This window comes from Pectinophora gossypiella, chromosome 10, assembly GCF_024362695.1.
Source record: "Pectinophora gossypiella chromosome 10, ilPecGoss1.1, whole genome shotgun sequence".
Lineage (NCBI taxonomy): Eukaryota > Metazoa > Arthropoda > Insecta > Lepidoptera > Gelechiidae > Pectinophora > Pectinophora gossypiella.
In genome coordinates this window covers 7,841,997-7,859,312 of record NC_065413.1, presented here as the reverse complement: position 1 = coordinate 7,859,312, position 17,316 = coordinate 7,841,997, and the positions used below count along the sequence as shown (strand labels likewise).

The following is a 17,316-nucleotide window of genomic DNA, read 5'->3' as shown; positions in this document are numbered from 1 at the left end:
GATTTGGGTGGTGCGGAGCAGAATCGAAAAAACGTTTGGAAGCTAATTTGAGCCATTGGGCAATGGTTGGCAGACCTAGGTCAATGTGCAGATTTTCATTGCGAAGGAACCACGGAGCTCCCGTGGCTTTCCGCATGAAACGATTTTGTATTACCTGTAGACGGTGAATTTGAGAGGGGCTCGCGTGAGCGAAAACTACCCCTGCATAGGTCATGATCGGACGGATGCAAGTCGTGTAGATTTTCACCTTATTCCTAAGGGACAATTTACTTCGCTTGTTAAGGAGACAATGAAGACGGCCCATTACAAACGCGGCGCGATCGCGCACTCGTTTGATATGGGCCTTGAAAGTAAGACGTCTATCTAAGACTACGCCGAGATATTTGACTTGCTCCTCCCAAGGGATCGGCTTGCCAAACATCGTAATGACTTTAAGTTGACGGCGTGACCGTGGCGTGTTATAATAGCCCTTTGAAAAGTACACCGCTGCACTTTTCTCCGGGTTTACCTCGATTCTCCATTTGCGAAACCACTTGCCCAAGGCATTGGCCGCGCGTTGGAGGATTCCGGTCATCATAACTCGACCACGGCACGAAGAATAGATGGCTGTATCATCCGCAAATAAAGCTAATTCGGTATTAGGGGATTTGGGAATGTCACTAGTATATAATGAAAATAGTAAAGGGGAGAGGACGGAGCCTTGTGGGACTCCGGCATGTATCGGGTGCGGTGACGAGAGCGTCCCCTCCACGCGGTAGCGAAAGGTTCGATTTGAGAGGAAGTCTCGTATGATGTGCACGAGACGGTCTGGCACTCCCAGTGAATAAAGCTTGTAGATCAAGCCGTTGTGCCAGACTTTGTCGAACGCTTTCGCCACATCGAAGAAGAGCGCTCCCGTAGCGACAGGTTTTTTTAAGTTTAATCTACTAGAGATATGTTCAACAATACGGTGCACTTGTTGAACGCAGGAGTGTTTGGTTCTAAAACCAAACTGCTCTGGTGGAATAAGACTATTGGATTCGGCGTAGTCCCGTAATCTAGCAAATATGAGCCGCTCATAAACCTTCCCCATGGAATTGAGGAGACTTATGGGGCGGTAACTCGAAGGTTCGTTTTTAGGTTTCCCAGGCTTTGGTATACCAATTACAATTGCTTCTTTCCACTGCTGTGGAAAGACGCAGTTGCTCAAGGCGACGTTGAATATTGCCGTTAGTAAGCAGATGAGGGGAGCACCGAAGTTTTTAAGGACACGATTCGTGATACCGTCTGAGCCAGGGGCTTTTCGGGTATGAAATCTTTTGATAATACCTAGGACCTCTTCCTCAGTTACCTGTGGAAGAGGAGGATCGGTGGGAGGTACAGAAGCCCTACGCTGAACTTCAGAGTTCACCGTCGAGAGGTGCCTACGATCGATAGGGAGAGTGCTGGGCGAGCATTGGGCTTCGAGACTGTCGGCAAGGCATTCGGCTTTTTCGTCATCGTCGAAAGCGGGGGGTTGGTTAGGCCTATTGAGAGGAGGAGTAGGAACAACCGTATCCTTTTGAAGAGACCTAGACAGCTGCCAGATGGCCTGGTGGTGGGGCTCAATGCCGCTCAAAAGATTGTCCCACCGATTCTGTCGCATGTCATTAATACGTTTTCTTACAGTATGCTGCAAGAGACGCAAATGACGGCGACATTCCTCGGTGCGATTGGAATCATATGCGCGGGTGGCTGCGTTTTTCTCCGTTAGCAGATCACGGATGTCGGTAGGCAGTTTCCAGCGATGGTCTTCCATCTCCGGAACCTGTTTTGAACTTTCGTTCAAAACCGACCTCACGTGATCCGTGAGGGAGTTAATAGCTGTCGAGGCCTCCTCTAAGGAGGTTATTTCTACTGGGATACTATCTAAGTACACTGAACTGGAAGACTGGAGGCCTTCGGCCACCTTCTCCCAGTCCAGCACTGTCTTAGGGGGTGCTGGATTATCAGGGGCGTCTAAACGGGAGCCTAGTTTTAATATAACAGGTCGGTGGTCAGATTGTAACTCGTGTAGTACTTCTATAGAACATAAACGTAAGTTTATGTTCTTTAGAAGCGCCAAGTCGAGTATTTCTGGTCTGTGGTTCAAGTCAGGGGGATATCTAGTGGGCTGCAATGGTGTTATTATATCATAATAGAGGGGCTCGGCTAGAGTTTCTAATACCCTGCCTCTTGTGTTTGTTGTTAAGCAACTCCAAGAAAGATGTTTAGCGTTAAGATCGCCTGCAATTATGACTGAATTACTGAGATTAAAGAGGGCTTCGAGGTCACTTCTAAGTAACCTCTTAGAGTTATTAGGAGATAGATAAGCCGACACTAATGTGATCGGCTGATGTCCTGTCATGCCTACTCGACAGATCGAAGCCTCAATGTCAGTGAGGGCAGGTGGGTCTATGGGGATACAGTGAAGTGACTTTTTATAATAAATGAGAGTGCCCCCTTTGGGCGCGCAGGTCCTGTCGTTTCGCACTAGATTATAATTTGCCATCTTGGGGTCGCGGTTAGAGGGTTTGAGGAAAGATTCCTGCACTAATAAAATATCTACCTGATGATGTTTTACAAACTCGTGAATCTCTGCACGTTGACCTAAGATGCCATCAGCATTGAAAAAACCTATTGTAAGGGAACGCGGTTTGACTCTACTTTTATTCGTACAATCCATTATTAGGCTTTAAATTGGGACAGGGAGTCTAATAAACTGTCAAGTTGACTAAGGGCCGACTTAAAGAGAATACTAAATTCCCTAAACTGGTTGACAGGAAATGCAGAGGCCTGAGGGGCCATCGCAGGAACCGGACGAGGCGCGAGAGAGGCTGCAGGAATACCTAAATTGCTACTAGGTTGGGCGCGGGGCGGATTTGTGGGTCGGACGATTGACGGGGGACGAGTCCATGCGGATGGACGCTGCGGCGCGAGTTTGGTCTGCGTGAGTGGCAGAGCCGGGAAATCGCGAGTAGAGTGCGAGGAAGGGGCCATATGGGCTTTAGTGGGACCGGGTTGGGAAGCTGCAGCTCGGGCTGCCCTTCGTTGGGCTACCTTGTGGTGGGTGCGTGGAGCCTTGGTGCATCCGCGATAGTTCGCAGGATGACCTTGCTGACCACACAGCACACAACTAGGGGGTTCTACCTCGTTTTTGCCTCTAAGGCAATCCGAGGTAGCGTGATCCCCTAGGCACTTTACGCACCTAGGCTTGGCATGGCAATGCCTACTAGAATGCCCGTAAAGTTGGCATCTATGACACTGCGTTGGGGGGCCTCCCTTATGGGGAGTTTCGACTTTAAGGCCAGATAGACCGCAACAAGTCTTCAGGTTGAAGATCTTCTTGCCCTCATCCGTCCTTTCTAATATGACTGTGACCATGTCATACGGGACCTGGCCACGACCGCGATGCATACGGTGCACCTCAAGCACCGGAAAACCGTTGTTAACAAGGTCCTCCTTAACAAGAGTGGTTTCCCACTCCTTAGGGATTCCCTTTATGATGATACGGAGGATACGTTCCTCCGGGAGGGCGTAGGTATGGAATTGTATTCCTCTACCTTTCAGAATTGTAGTGAGCTTTCTATGCTCAGAAGATGACGGGACTTGAATTTTGATCCCATCTTGGGTCGTGCGGGCGCTGGTGATTACGATGTTCTCCTCTTTCGCCCGAAGGGAGACTTCGTTCCACCTATTTTTGTCCCTCATATACAAGGGCGGAGGGGTGGGACCTTTTTGTACTTGAGTGCCGCTGATGGCACTCTTACCATTGGGAGCCTTAGAAGGGCTGGAAGGGGCCTTACGGGCCTCGGGGATGGCAGAGGGAATCGACGTTCCCGAGGACGTCTTCTGGACCTTAGCAGGCTCAGATTCGCGGTGACGGCGGGCTCGTTTTCCCTTACGGCCCTCCACGAGCGTGAATATGTCCTCCGAAGAGGACGACTCCACACACTCCGACGACGAATCGGACTCGGCAACGTCCATAAGAACATCGCACGATTCCTCATCGTCACCGGTGAGGAGGGTAGCAGGGGAAGGGGAAGAAGCGCGCGATTGGGACAATGCAATAGACGCGGTGGGGTGGGCAGACGCAGTAGGCCGGTCAGTGCCGGGAAGCGAAGCGAGGGACGCGGCGGGGCCGGGGGTCGCGGGGAGACAGGGTGACGACGCGCGGTCGGCACGAGCACTATCAATGCGGGGCGCGGAAGGCAAGGTTAACGCCGCAACTTGCGGTACTAATCGACATATCTCAGCGTAAAGCGCGCTGCTTTTATCCGCTAGGATATGCGTCAAAATGATTTTACCGATTTCGGCCCACAGCTCGGAGCTGTCGGCCATTTTTAAGGGACGGCCAATCTGCTATATAATAATTACTACCGCTTCGCAAAAGCGTTCCTCAGAGAATAAGCGGCGCAAGAAACTCTGAGGCGATCGCTGGCTAACTTTCGCAACTCGAGTGGGATTGCTCGAGGGTGTGTAAGAGTGAGTTTTGCCTCTTTGCTTGGGGTTAACAAAGAAGATGTGTGCTTATGGTGTGCCCTAAGCTGGTATCCCTTTGCCGATCTTATTGTGCAAGAGGGTTCCTATGCTCTAAGTGCGGAGGGTTTTTACACCCCGAAACACGAAGAGAAAAATATAAGGGGTAGAGATTGGTCACTCTACCCCGGGTGACAGCTAGGGTCGACTAGGGTAGACCCCAAGGCCGGTGGTTCTAGCCCCGTCCGGGTAATGTGCCTGCCTCAAAGTGAGGCAAGCGGACGCCCCAGGGCCACGTCCCACTCAGCTTAGTTAACACCGCAAGGTATCCACTGAGGACCACGAAACTGTGGTTTTAAAATTAAAATCGATGCAACTGTAAAATAACAGTCGTTATTTTATCCTTGAAACTTAGATAAGCCAGCAAGTTCTGAGAAGAACTATTGTTGACTCAATGAATGGCGGCAGGGTCACGCCAGCAGGTAGCCGGCAGACAATGGCGGCACGGGGCGCGGGGCGCGCGGCGGGGGGCTGCGGGGCGCAGCGCGGGGAGCTGCGGGGCGCAGCTCGGGACCTCTGAACAAACGACCGTTCGGGACGGCCGCTCGACGCAGAGTACAGTTATGAGCAATATAATGTACCCACTTTAGGACTCCGTCCCACTAACATATTTGACATTTAGTGAGACTTACAGTTCAATTTGTCAAACAAGTGAATGTGAAATGGTACCAAAGTGTATACATATTAATGCTCGTGATCGTACAGCGCGGCCTCCTTCTCAATCGGGGAGCGAACCCCGGTACCGTACTTGCACCAATGAATTATGTTTTCACTTACACAGTTGGCTCGACCATACGGCGATTCGGCTCACTACCTATCACGCTTCTCTTATGATGGATGTACCTCTGGTTACCCCAATTAGGATATAGTCGTGAGCTTAAGTTATGTTAGTTGAGGATAAAATGTTTAGTCTTCAGAAACAAGGTTTCCGAGCTGAATAAATGCGTTTTATATTTAACTAAATCATTTCCAGAAATTATATTTATTATAACACCTAATAAGTATATAAAGTAAAGAAGTAATCAAAATAGTCACTTGATGGTTCACTAAAGCACTTCTTTGCTGGAGTAAAGAAAAAGCTTAATAAATGTCCACCATAATTACATATCATCTTGACTTCAATATCAATTAATGTGTATTTTCTTGGAAAATTTGTAGTGAAATATACAGTAAATAAGTAAACTATTTTTGTAAGTTTGGCTCTCAGCCGGGGTCGAGAAGGAAGCGTGGGTTAATTGACCATTAACTCCAGCCAAAATGACGAATACGGTCATGCTTTATCATACTGTGAACATTTTTTGCTTTGTTCGGGTAATAATACAGGCATTATTTTCACATACAAGTAGGTATTAAAGCTTCTCAACTGATACAGCCGAGAAAAAACAGCTGCTAAAAACATCGGCACAGGGTCCAAAGCCCTAGACGTTTTCAAAAAATGTTTTAATACAATTTCACAAGTTAACACCATATTGCAGAGAGCATAATCCCGTAAAACTACATTAAAACTTTCAATACAATAAAAGCACATTATCAATGCAATTTATTTAGATGGAATGTTAGGTACGGTCATGAGTACTAATATGTATACACTTTGAAACCATGTCACATTAACTTTTCTGACAAATTAAACCGTAAGTCTCGTTAAATGTCAAATATGATAGTGCGACAGGGTTCTAAAGTGGGTACAGTCATGAGCAATATGATGTACCCACTTTAGGACATTTAGTGAGACTTACAGTTCAATTTGTCAAAAAAGTTAATGTGACATGGTACCAAAGTGTATACATATTAATGCTCGTGACCGTACATGATATTGCTCATGACTGTAGGACATATAAAACAAGTAATGCCTAAGTATATTTCCCTTCCACGGTCCTCATCTTGCTTGTTAGAAAGACCTTTGATGGACGGGAAAATCAAAAGCAAGTTAATGGTCGAGGGAAACCTGATATTTTCTAACCCTTTCGACTCCCATCTCTAGTGATCTATCGTTACAATCCGTCGGACCAACGAACCATTCACTTACTTCGCATGCCGGAAACATTCATACATTTTAAGATAGTAGGTCATACAAATACGGTAATATAAAACCTTACGAATATAAATAAAACATCGAAGTTCGCACAAAAAGCAATCGCCAAATCGATCATCCATCATATTTGTAGAAAAACAATGTAAAAGTGCTGAGCGCAGGGTTCGTTCGGTCGAGCTGTCATCTATTCGTATGTTACATTACCTAATTTACCGTAGATTTTTTATTTCCTTTTCGTAATGGAACACGGGACTTTTGTGTGTTTTAAAGGCCTGCTTGTCAAACCAACAACAACAATAACAAAACAACTAAATAATTGGCGATAAAAGAAAGAGCGCTCTACGATTCCGATACAAATTTGTATTTTATTATTTTGTTTAGTCTACATTTTATATTTGTAAAAATCTCTCTTTTATTACTAATAAGCAATGTAATTTTCTTTATTTAGAAAAAGTGTTTTACAGTTTTTAGTCAACACTATCCCCAAAACAAATTGTTTTTAAAAAAAGCATACAAAAATAAATGGTACTATTACTCTGTTTTTACAATGAAAAGCATTAGTTGTAATTAAATGTAGTCTGGAAAAGTAACCCAGACGAAAAGCCCACTAATGAACTTTGTAGAATAAATAATATGAAAAAAGTCATGATGTTATCTTAGGCAATATTAACTAGATGTCTGGGGGTTTTTATATTAATAAAGAAGAACGTACCTACAATATAATAGTATAAACTTATTTAATTCAAGCTGATTATTATGTTATCAAACAAAATAATACTTGCAGTCGAAATGGTTAATGAACCTTGACTATAATCTCACTGTGTCTCTTATCAAACCTGACATTTAAGTTCTGCAATTATCTTTACCTTTCTCAACACTTATGTACGATAAACACACATACACTCACCCCCACACACATTCATTCATACGCTCTCTCACTTATGCACACAACTCACATACACTCACTTATTCCTATTTAAGTTTATATTTATATTTTAAGTTTCCTACGTTTATATTTTTTTGGCTTTTGTGACAAACTTACTTGTACCCCATTGTCTACGGTTTTCCATGATGTATCTTGGAAACCCGCGGAGCTTGTAAGCTCCGCTTAGTTTGGGAACCTCTGTTCCTTTGCAAAACTTATAATAATGTACCGTACCTCAATCATGTGCCTTCTCTCTTTTTTGTTTTAAGTATTTCTTATAATAAATATATTTTATTTATTACAGCTTTATCTGGAAAGTTTGAAGAGATGCAATACAATGAGGTGGGCGAGTTCGACGAGACGCCAGACGTGAGCGAATTGGAAGCTCTCAAGCGCAGCGCGTCGCCGCTGTCTGCGCCGGCGCACCTCGCGCTTGCCCTAGCCATTACCACCCTAGCCGCATTATAATTGTAATTTACCTTTGTATATATACAGAATATATTGTTACATTAAACATTCCCTTGCCCTTTCATTCCAAAAAAAACGACCATCAAACCGTTCCCTCTGGCAGCGAAAACGTAATGATCGGAAATCAATCTTCAGAAAAGGATCAGTTGCCAGTTTACTTCAGGGTTCGCAAAAAACCGTGCTATATATAGGCTTTTACTGTTATATATAGAACGTGAAAGATTTTCGTTTTTACGTCGAGATTGCGGAGTGCTCAAATATGTCATTGTTCAAGTTCTTGTATGTTTTCTAAGTAAGTATTTTATTCTATTCAGTAAGTACCTTTGTAATAAAGTAGTCTACTAAGATAAGAAAAAATACATTGGTGCCGATTCCAGTACACACCATCTAATTTTATTTTTAAGTTACACCTGTCACCTTCTTATCCACTAAAATTGAAAGGGACGGGTAATCATCAGGCATACAATTTATGGAACACACATCAATTTTAGGCAGAAACTAAAAAAAGCTTCCCAAAATTTTATATTGGCCAATAACTCTACAGAATTAAGTTGACGGCCCTCGTCAAACAGGTTGTAAATTAGAGGGATGCTTATTGTATTCGCCTGGGTTATTTATTTATTTTAAAATTAACAGTTATCAATCATCCGCCATTTACTTTTTCGGCGGATAAGAAAATGACGTGCATAACTTAAAATAAAATTAGGAAGTGTTAGATGTTTAAGAACGAATTAAACTTATCGATAGTTTGCTTTAATTTGAGGACTGCTTGAGTTACCTATAAGTATTTGCGTACCTATACTCTTTTGCAAAAAGACAATATTCAACACAATCAGCACATCTTTACAATCAACTTAATAAAATACTAAACATTAATGAAAAGAAAAATAGGGACTGCAAGAAATGTATTGTAGAATGGATCAAAAACTTAACCTATGAGAACACAGAAGCACTGCTGAAATACACTACATAATAACACAAATACACACACACACGCTTACACATACTCACACATACACACACACAAACACACGTGTAGGTGTTAGTGGAAGCTGCTATAACAATAGCAGCTTCCGATCCCAAGACGCTGTCGCATCGTAGGGCTATCATCACACACACAAACACACATACACACACACACACACACATCTTATCTCATAAGTATTTATATTTATTTAAACATTGATTATTTTGGTTAAAAAAAAAAATAGTACTGTCAAAGATGTAATGCCGATTAGGAAGAGCGGGGCTTCCTGACACAGGTCTTTAAATGAGGCTTACTATGAAGTCCCAATAACGAGGTTATATATTGATGTAATATTTAAAGCAAATAAACTATTTTGATTTTTTTTTATTTTTGATTGACCTATAAGTATTTTTAGCTAAGAATCTTCAATTATCATATATGTCAACACCATGTTTATTCGCTTCTCTGTGCACTTTAGTAGCACGAATTACATTAATTATTTTGTGCTCTCTACCTGCGCCAAGACATGCATCGTTTACCTGTTATACTAGGTATATGTGTTAGTAATATATAGTCACATACCTGGACATAACGTCGTTACTACTCGTACGTATGTAGACATCGTTGTCGTTGTCCTAGAATCTATGGAGTTTATTCAATACAATACAAAACTCGCACACACACATATATATACTTAAGTTGCTCCAAATTGTTACAGAGTTGTCATAGCCTTCCAATCTGAAGGGAAATCAATTACGTATATCAAGCCACATGTTACTAAAACGATTTAATAATATTTACGATCTTCAGTGGTAAATAATAGCGTAAGGCCGAACTCGAGATTCGAACATTTCGAACCTACCTATGCAATCTTAAGAATTAACCCTTGAGCTATGTCTCACTAACTCCTTGGTTGTGCAACCAACAAGACATAGGTATCAAAGAACTGCATTCCCATGGCACCACCATGACGTCCTAATGAGATATGACCCTTAGAATGTCGCAACGACGTCGATAATCTCGATTCGATCGATCGACAAACAATGCAATAAATTCAGTTAGAGTCTGATATCTAGACAAATCAGGGTTTATAAGTGCGTATTCTGACCACTTGGCAGAGGCATGATGGCTCATGGCCTATAGCAAAATAAATTACTTAGTGAGTCCCAGTCTGACTAAACTGACGTGGCACTTAGCATCCTTTCCCACGTCAGCAGGGCAATGAATCATGGAGGTATGTGTAAGTTGTATATTTCACATGTCGCGTCCGAGTGAGGCCCGCACCTGTGCCCGTGGGGTCGGGTGACGTTACTTCGAAAGGAGGGCTAGGAAAGAGGAGGTTACTATAACATTAACTCCCATTTGCTCTTGGTGTGACACCATTCTGTATTTATTTCTAAATACCTTTTAAAAACCACCTATTACGTTGGTCTAGCAGAAAGCTACCAAGCTTTGGGTATTGAGTGTTTCGAGGTGTGGGTAATTTAGTTCATCTTGTGACGGATGTAGCTCTGACTAACCAAATTGGGATACAGTCGTGAGCTTATGTTTTATGTATGTTGTACTAATAACAACTCAAAACTTTTTGTATCATGCAAGAGCCCTCAGCGCTTCTCATTAGTTCTGCCGAATAGCTAATGCTATCCAAAGATTCAGTAAGCGCTCCGAGGCAAAACTATAAGACACGTGTTAAAAAAATGTTTCCAATCGTATATACAACGTACTGATAAACCCGTAAATGACAAAAAGACTGAAATTATAAGACTACCTCAGGATTTTTATTTCTCTACTTCTGCATGAAATTTTGGTAAGTATGCTGAGAGATGGGCTATGAAACAGGAGGTATTGATCATACAAATGTGTAGATAAAAAATATTAAAAATTTGCATGTTTGTAATATGTATTTTGGATCATACTCGGTATACCACGAGTGCGGGAAGATTATCGACTTCAACTTTTTCAAATGTCGAAAGCTGGACGACATGTGTGGAGTGGAGTGTGTGAAGAACGAGGCCGAAAGAAGGTTGTTGCTAAGAAGGTTTAATATATCACAGGCGAATGTCGGAATATTCCAAAATATTCTGTTGATACCAAATTCGTACGCCGTGAGACTTACCTATGATATGACAATTTAAAACAGTGTAAAATGTAAGATTTATGGAGTTGTCATATCCTCTAGGACAAAAACTCTCAACTACCTGCTGGGGCACGGGCCATCCCTATGGATGGATAGGGAGATCGGGCCTTAAACCATCACGCGGGCCCAGTGCGGATTGATGGTTATTAACGACTGCTAATGCAGCCGGGACCAACGGCTTAACGTGCCTTCCGAAGCACGGAGGAGCTCGAGATGAAAACTTTTGTTTTGTGGTCACCCATCCTATGACCGGCCTTTGCGAAAGTTGCTTTACTTCAACAATCGCAGACCGAGCGCGTTAACCGCTGCGCTGCCGTCGAGCTCCTCAACTACCATAAGGATAAAAAAAAACTTTTTTAAGATTTCTCAAGCTTCCCACGACGACCACAGAAAAAAAGAACTAACAAACTAGCGTAATTTATAGATAAACAGAATTTCTATCTCTCTTAATCTATCGTGGGCAAATATTATATTTAATAAATGTATAATGTACCTAAATACATAATGTATACTTTGTAGCCTTGTCGTTCTGCAAAGGCCAAACTCGCGCCTCGAATGTAAATTTGTCACACAACATACATGTGTGGTGTCACGTGACGACTGTTATCTCACTTATGGCTTCCCCCACTACAACAACTTCACTTGGGGAATACTATTTCGTTGCCAGATTAGCATGATCTCTGACTTTGCTATAGAACGTTATAAGTACATACAAAAACTTACCTATTCTATTTTCTGAACGTGTAAGCAACACTGTTTTGCGCTCTCCAAAACTAGAATAGTGGGATAAGACTGGACATACTCGTATTTGCGGAATGGATCCGAAATCAGTCACAGAATGAACACTTCTTAGACGCAGAGGTAGAGGCCGGCCCTAATATGTCGGGGAAAGATGACCAGGATGCTCGGCACAGATAAAGATGGAAAAGCTGAGCAGTTATGCTATCAATCAATAGCAAGCCCTTGGGTAAACCTGTGGGGTGCTAGTAATATGTACATATTACTAGCTTAGCACTAAATTCAATGTGGCGCCTTTTAGGGGACATAAACTGATGAAGAAATATTTTATTTTTTCGCCGCAGGCATTTAAGACGCTTCTAGTGATAAAATATTTCTTAATTTCTGATTTGGTCGTATAGAAGTTAAGTGAGAATAGGCGTACATGCACACTTACATAGTTGTCAAACATATAACCCTCTTTTTTGGTTCGCTGCAGTCGAGTACAAATACCTAAGGATATTCCACTGTTTCTGCATACCCCTTAAAATGTTAAGCTTCGAGTTCATTGTATATTTAATTGCTAAGTATAAGTAAGTTGAAGGGAACCCATCAAAATTCATTTCACATACAAACGTAGGCACTCTAACACTGAAATTTCATAAGCCCTTCATAAGCCTTATTACGTAGCGCTCTCGTTGTTTAGTTCCATATTACCATAATTTTATCAAAATGTGCATAATTACTGAATTAGAAACGTAGTTATTATACATCGTAATACAGATTAGCCTAAACTTAATCAAGCTGGGTATTAAATTAGAATCTTCTAGGATGTACCTGTCTGTATAAAGATACAATATTCTGAAACAAGACATATTTCGTCTACACGTATGATACTACTGGAATCAAAGTGCGTTACGGTCAGAATAAAAGATCTCTCTCTCTCTCTTTCTCTCTCTCCCTCTCTCTTTCTCTCTCTCTCTCTCTTTCTCTCTCTCTCTCTCTTTATTTAAGAGCTGCGCTTTTGTCGGTGTAGTAATCGCCATTCCTCTCTTCTTCCCGCCAAATCCTTCACCTCCTGATACGACACGACCTGCAGCTAAAAGATAAAAGAAAAAAAAGAATAAAAGATGATTGACTTCAAATAACTATGATCATTCTATGATTTATACTGTCATGAACCACTCTAGGGTCTCTTTTTCAAAAAAAAAATAGATACTAAATTGCAAAATTATGGACAGTTATAAACATAACATGATTGGTGGTTAGACCCTCGTACCCTCGTGTAGAGCTAAATAACATGTAGACGCGAGTCTACATTTCACCTCTCAGAGTATCCATCATTTTGACAATTTTAACAAAAAGCAGTTTATATTTAGTGAACTCGTAGGAGGCCGAGTATTGAGCGAGGTGGGATGGTCACGCAGCGAAGGGTCCGGATGCATTCATTCTCGAACAAGCGCGTCCATTCACTTTGAATCAGACGTTGGATTACGGCGTCCGTGACTTGAAACCTGGATTAAATACTTACATTGTTAGAAAGACAGTGAAACGAAAGTGCTTCTTGTAACGCTGAACACCTTTACCCGTCACGTAGTTGCCATTGAAGAATACACTAAGCATTTTATATTGGCCGATAATTGTAGTAGATAAACATAACAGCATCATGCCTGTGTCCGCGAAGGTAGGATAAGCACCCAGCCATATTTTCGCCAGCTATACGTATTTAAGTCCCATTAAAAATCCATGATAGTCCTGTTCGGAGAACGCGTGACTTACATCGTAGTGTCATAGATTCGAATCCCGGCTCAGGCCCTAAACCGTTTTATTCGACTTTACGAATTCACGTTTGGATTGTAGATAGTGATATCGCGCGATTTCCAGGATTTGTGCGCGGTTAATGGCAACAGACTTACCCTTATTGTTATAGAAATTCAATGAAAGTACTTTTTTAAAAGATACAAGTCGATTCGAGGGGTACCAACATCATTTTGAAGCATTGAATCAATTTGTATCCCGCACAACAGTACGCCGCAAGAATGTAGTTTGAACAATATTTTACACAAGATTGCTAGAACTTGCGCAGTATGACAAAAAATTGAGATAACAGAATAATACTAAGAACTCGGACGTTCTTTACTTCGTAATACAATTTTCTAACCCTTAAAATGTAGTTCCAGATTTGCATAAACTCTGTTTTATATCTCGGGATAATTTAGGGCTCTTGTTGAAAAATGAAAGCGGCGGCCCAGAGCGGAAGTCTAGTTTCTGTATAAATACTAAGTACAGGCCAGCGTTTGCCGAGTTGTTATAATTATACCTATACATTTTTTAAAGAAACGTAGCGTATAATTTTACTAAGGCTGTTTTCAACCAGTAATTCTCATAATAACCATATCCTCTTGCAGCCGAGATATACAGACACAATAGTTACACAATGAGGTATGGATTTTACTAGGTTATATAATAAGAACATTCGATCTTACGACTTTAAAGAAATAGAAATACTCTTTATTTGCCTTTGAAAAGGGTACACTAATAGAAAGATGTACATAGAAGTTCCTCCTTATCAACTATCAACAATAGCATGCAAATATTGTTACAATTTAGTTATACTTGTATGTCATGTCATGTACTTGTGAATAGTCATTACATTATTATTTATAATAATCATATCAAGTAATTAGGAAAATATCTCAATAAAGTTAATCCCTTAATACAATATAGACACGTAGAATAAATAGCTATATTTCCGTGGGGGCACAACTAACTGAAAACTATTCACGTACCCCACCCCCACTAACAAATAACTTTACGGGGTAACAACACCAACACGCCCCGTACGTCAGTAACACTTACTGAAACTCGGCATTGATACGATGGGAATAGTCGGGCACTTATGAACAAATTGTAGTGGTTACTTTATCGAATTACAACCTATTTGTTACTTCGTCGAAATGGCACTAATTAGCTTCGCTAAAACTAGCCCCGGAATTCGGCTATTATCAAACTAACAATACCAAATGTACGGGCCCGCATTTGCCGCTAATCCAATGTGTCCAATCTGTTTCTGACATGTCTATATTAGACTACCTTTTTTAAGTTCCACTTTGCAAACTCTATTCAAAGTTCGCCGTACATTAGTAAATGGAGCTATTTCAGACTCCATATGCTAACAATACGTAACGAAACACTACAAGTTTACTTTTTCATTCAGAGGGCATTAACTGTTGAGAACTGTTGATAAGTGCTTCTACAAGAACCGCTCTGGCCCCATTCCAATAAGAGACACGCTGGATAACCTACCCAGCGCACGCCTTCCATCAAGGTCACCGATCTGGAATGACGATCAGAAGAGATAAGAAGTCAATTCAGTGTGGAAGATACGTGGCGGCTGGAGTGGAACATGTTCGACGGCATAAATTCGGACCTTATTCAGGATCCCGCGCGGAGGGTCCCTGGCTTTGACTCCAAACGAAAAATCTGAACCCGACTGAACCGGTATTGGACCAACCATGGAAAGTCGAACCATCGCCTACATAAATGGGACTTAAAGAAGTCGCCATACTATGAATGTGGTCACTCGGATCAAACCCTATCTCACACAGTAAACTAGTGCTCTCTACCCGGTACCCAGGTGGCATAGCCGAGGTGCATTGTGTAACGGATGCGGCAGAGACTTGGTTAGGGGAGCTTAAGATATATGATCCACGTAGGAAATTTTATTTTTGTCTGCCATACGCAATAATAATAACTGTTGAGAACGAGGAATCTGTTATTTTTGTTTTCTATAGTACCTACTAACCCGTGCTTACTAGGTCTCACTACAACTCTGCTGGTTAGTAGGTTACGGACCCACTGATTTCGATAACGATACAAGCATGTTAAGAACGCTTTCTTAAAATACTTTCTTTGAGTACTGGCTTTAAAGAGCAGACTTAAAAAAGATCAGCTAAATAGGCAAAAGGTTCATAATGTTTTAAGCGAATTTCAGCTACATATTTACTACATCATAAACAGCCTACATACGTCCCACGTCTTACGTCAATCAACCGGAGGGGGTATGGATCATTCTCCACCACGCTGCTCTGCTGCGGGTTGGTGGAGGTGTTTTACAGCTAATAGTCGGGACACCTTAATTTTTCAGAAAATCAGGTACTTTAAGCCTGCAAAGTCCTTACCAAACAAAGGACAGTCTCAGAAAGTAATTTCGCCAATGTCCCCATCGGGAATTTAACCCGGACCTCCAGATCATGAGCCCAACGCTTTAACCACTAGACCACGCAGGCTGTTCATACTCACCAGAAATTATATCTCTTCCTAAATAGGTACTGTTGTCGAAGAACGAAGTAAATGCTCCTTTGGCCAATACTCTGTGGTCCAGTCCTTTAAATAAAACATAATGGCGGACATTTTTAAGAAGAAAGTAAGACAGTTGACGATGGGGAGCGAAAAGAATTGCTCATGGTTGAACAACAGATTTTAATTAAGTAAGTATATTAGGTAATCGGAAGAAATGTAAGTAAGTGTATAATGAAAGTTGGAAGTTGATATAAATGTGTATAAACTAATATGGTTTTTCTTTAATAGTACTACTACGGAACTTACTACGTACAAGACGATACTCCTCAACAACACGGTTGTGTTTTAAAATTTTCGTCTAAAAGACGCTTGCCTTTTGCTACCACTTTTTGCACCTTACCTTAAAACAGTAGCCAAGATCATATCACAAGGCAGCGCGATAATTTTGTGACTCGTTAACTACACGATTTCAATTTATACCGGCGCGTGTGGAATTAACGCTAACCGGTACTTATTTTACCGAATCGTTACAATCCATAGGCCCATTAGCCGCCGTTCACCTAATGAAATTATATTGGACACGCACGAGTGACGTAGTACTTACTGGGGGTTAAAAACGCCACATCAAAGCAATTCACCTAAAATAGCAATATTACTATTTGACATTTGTTTGCATTGCGCACCTACTTTTATATGCGCAAATGTCAAATTGCATTATTGCTTTTTTAGATGCAATGCTTCGATGTAGCCCTTTTTAACCTCTCATGTCACCGGATTATTTACGTAGATATATCTGGAGTTCGTTCGTACGTTCGTTCGAATAAGACACTTTAAAATTCAACTGTAATTCAAGTATTTCAGATGAACCGAAGTGTGCGGATGCATTCAGAAAAATCTCGAAAAACAGTCGTTTCCGCGATGAAAACAGAGCAAGCTTGGACCTTTACACAATGTAGATAAGAGTGTTAATTAGAGATAGTTTAACAATAAAATTATAATCGCATTGAAACTTGCAACCCCGGCAAAAAATGTTGAATAACTTTGAAATATTGAGCATGTCCAATAGCTCTACTGACTGCGGTAACGATGGCAACCGAAGGGATCTCAGTCCGATCACACCCCTTGTTCACTTTTTTACGTCCCCTAAGTATCTTGTTGGCACTGTAACTGTGCTTCTAACTGCTATGAGTATTTTGTCCCAATTGAAGGTAGCTGGTATTTATAGCACAGGT

General features: G+C 41.6%; 1 protein-coding gene across 1 annotated transcript in view; it reads left to right on the top strand.

Moving 5' to 3' along the window:
• The window catches only part of LOC126370388 (lachesin-like), a 55,919-nt gene extending 47,958 nt beyond the window's left edge, over positions 1-7,961 (top strand). The window contains exon 8 of the mRNA XM_050015225.1: positions 7,798-7,961. Within this exon, the coding sequence (XP_049871182.1) occupies positions 7,798-7,961 (164 nt within the window). The remainder of the gene's footprint in view (positions 1-7,797) is intronic.
• The last annotated feature ends 9,355 nt before the right edge of the window (positions 7,962-17,316 follow it).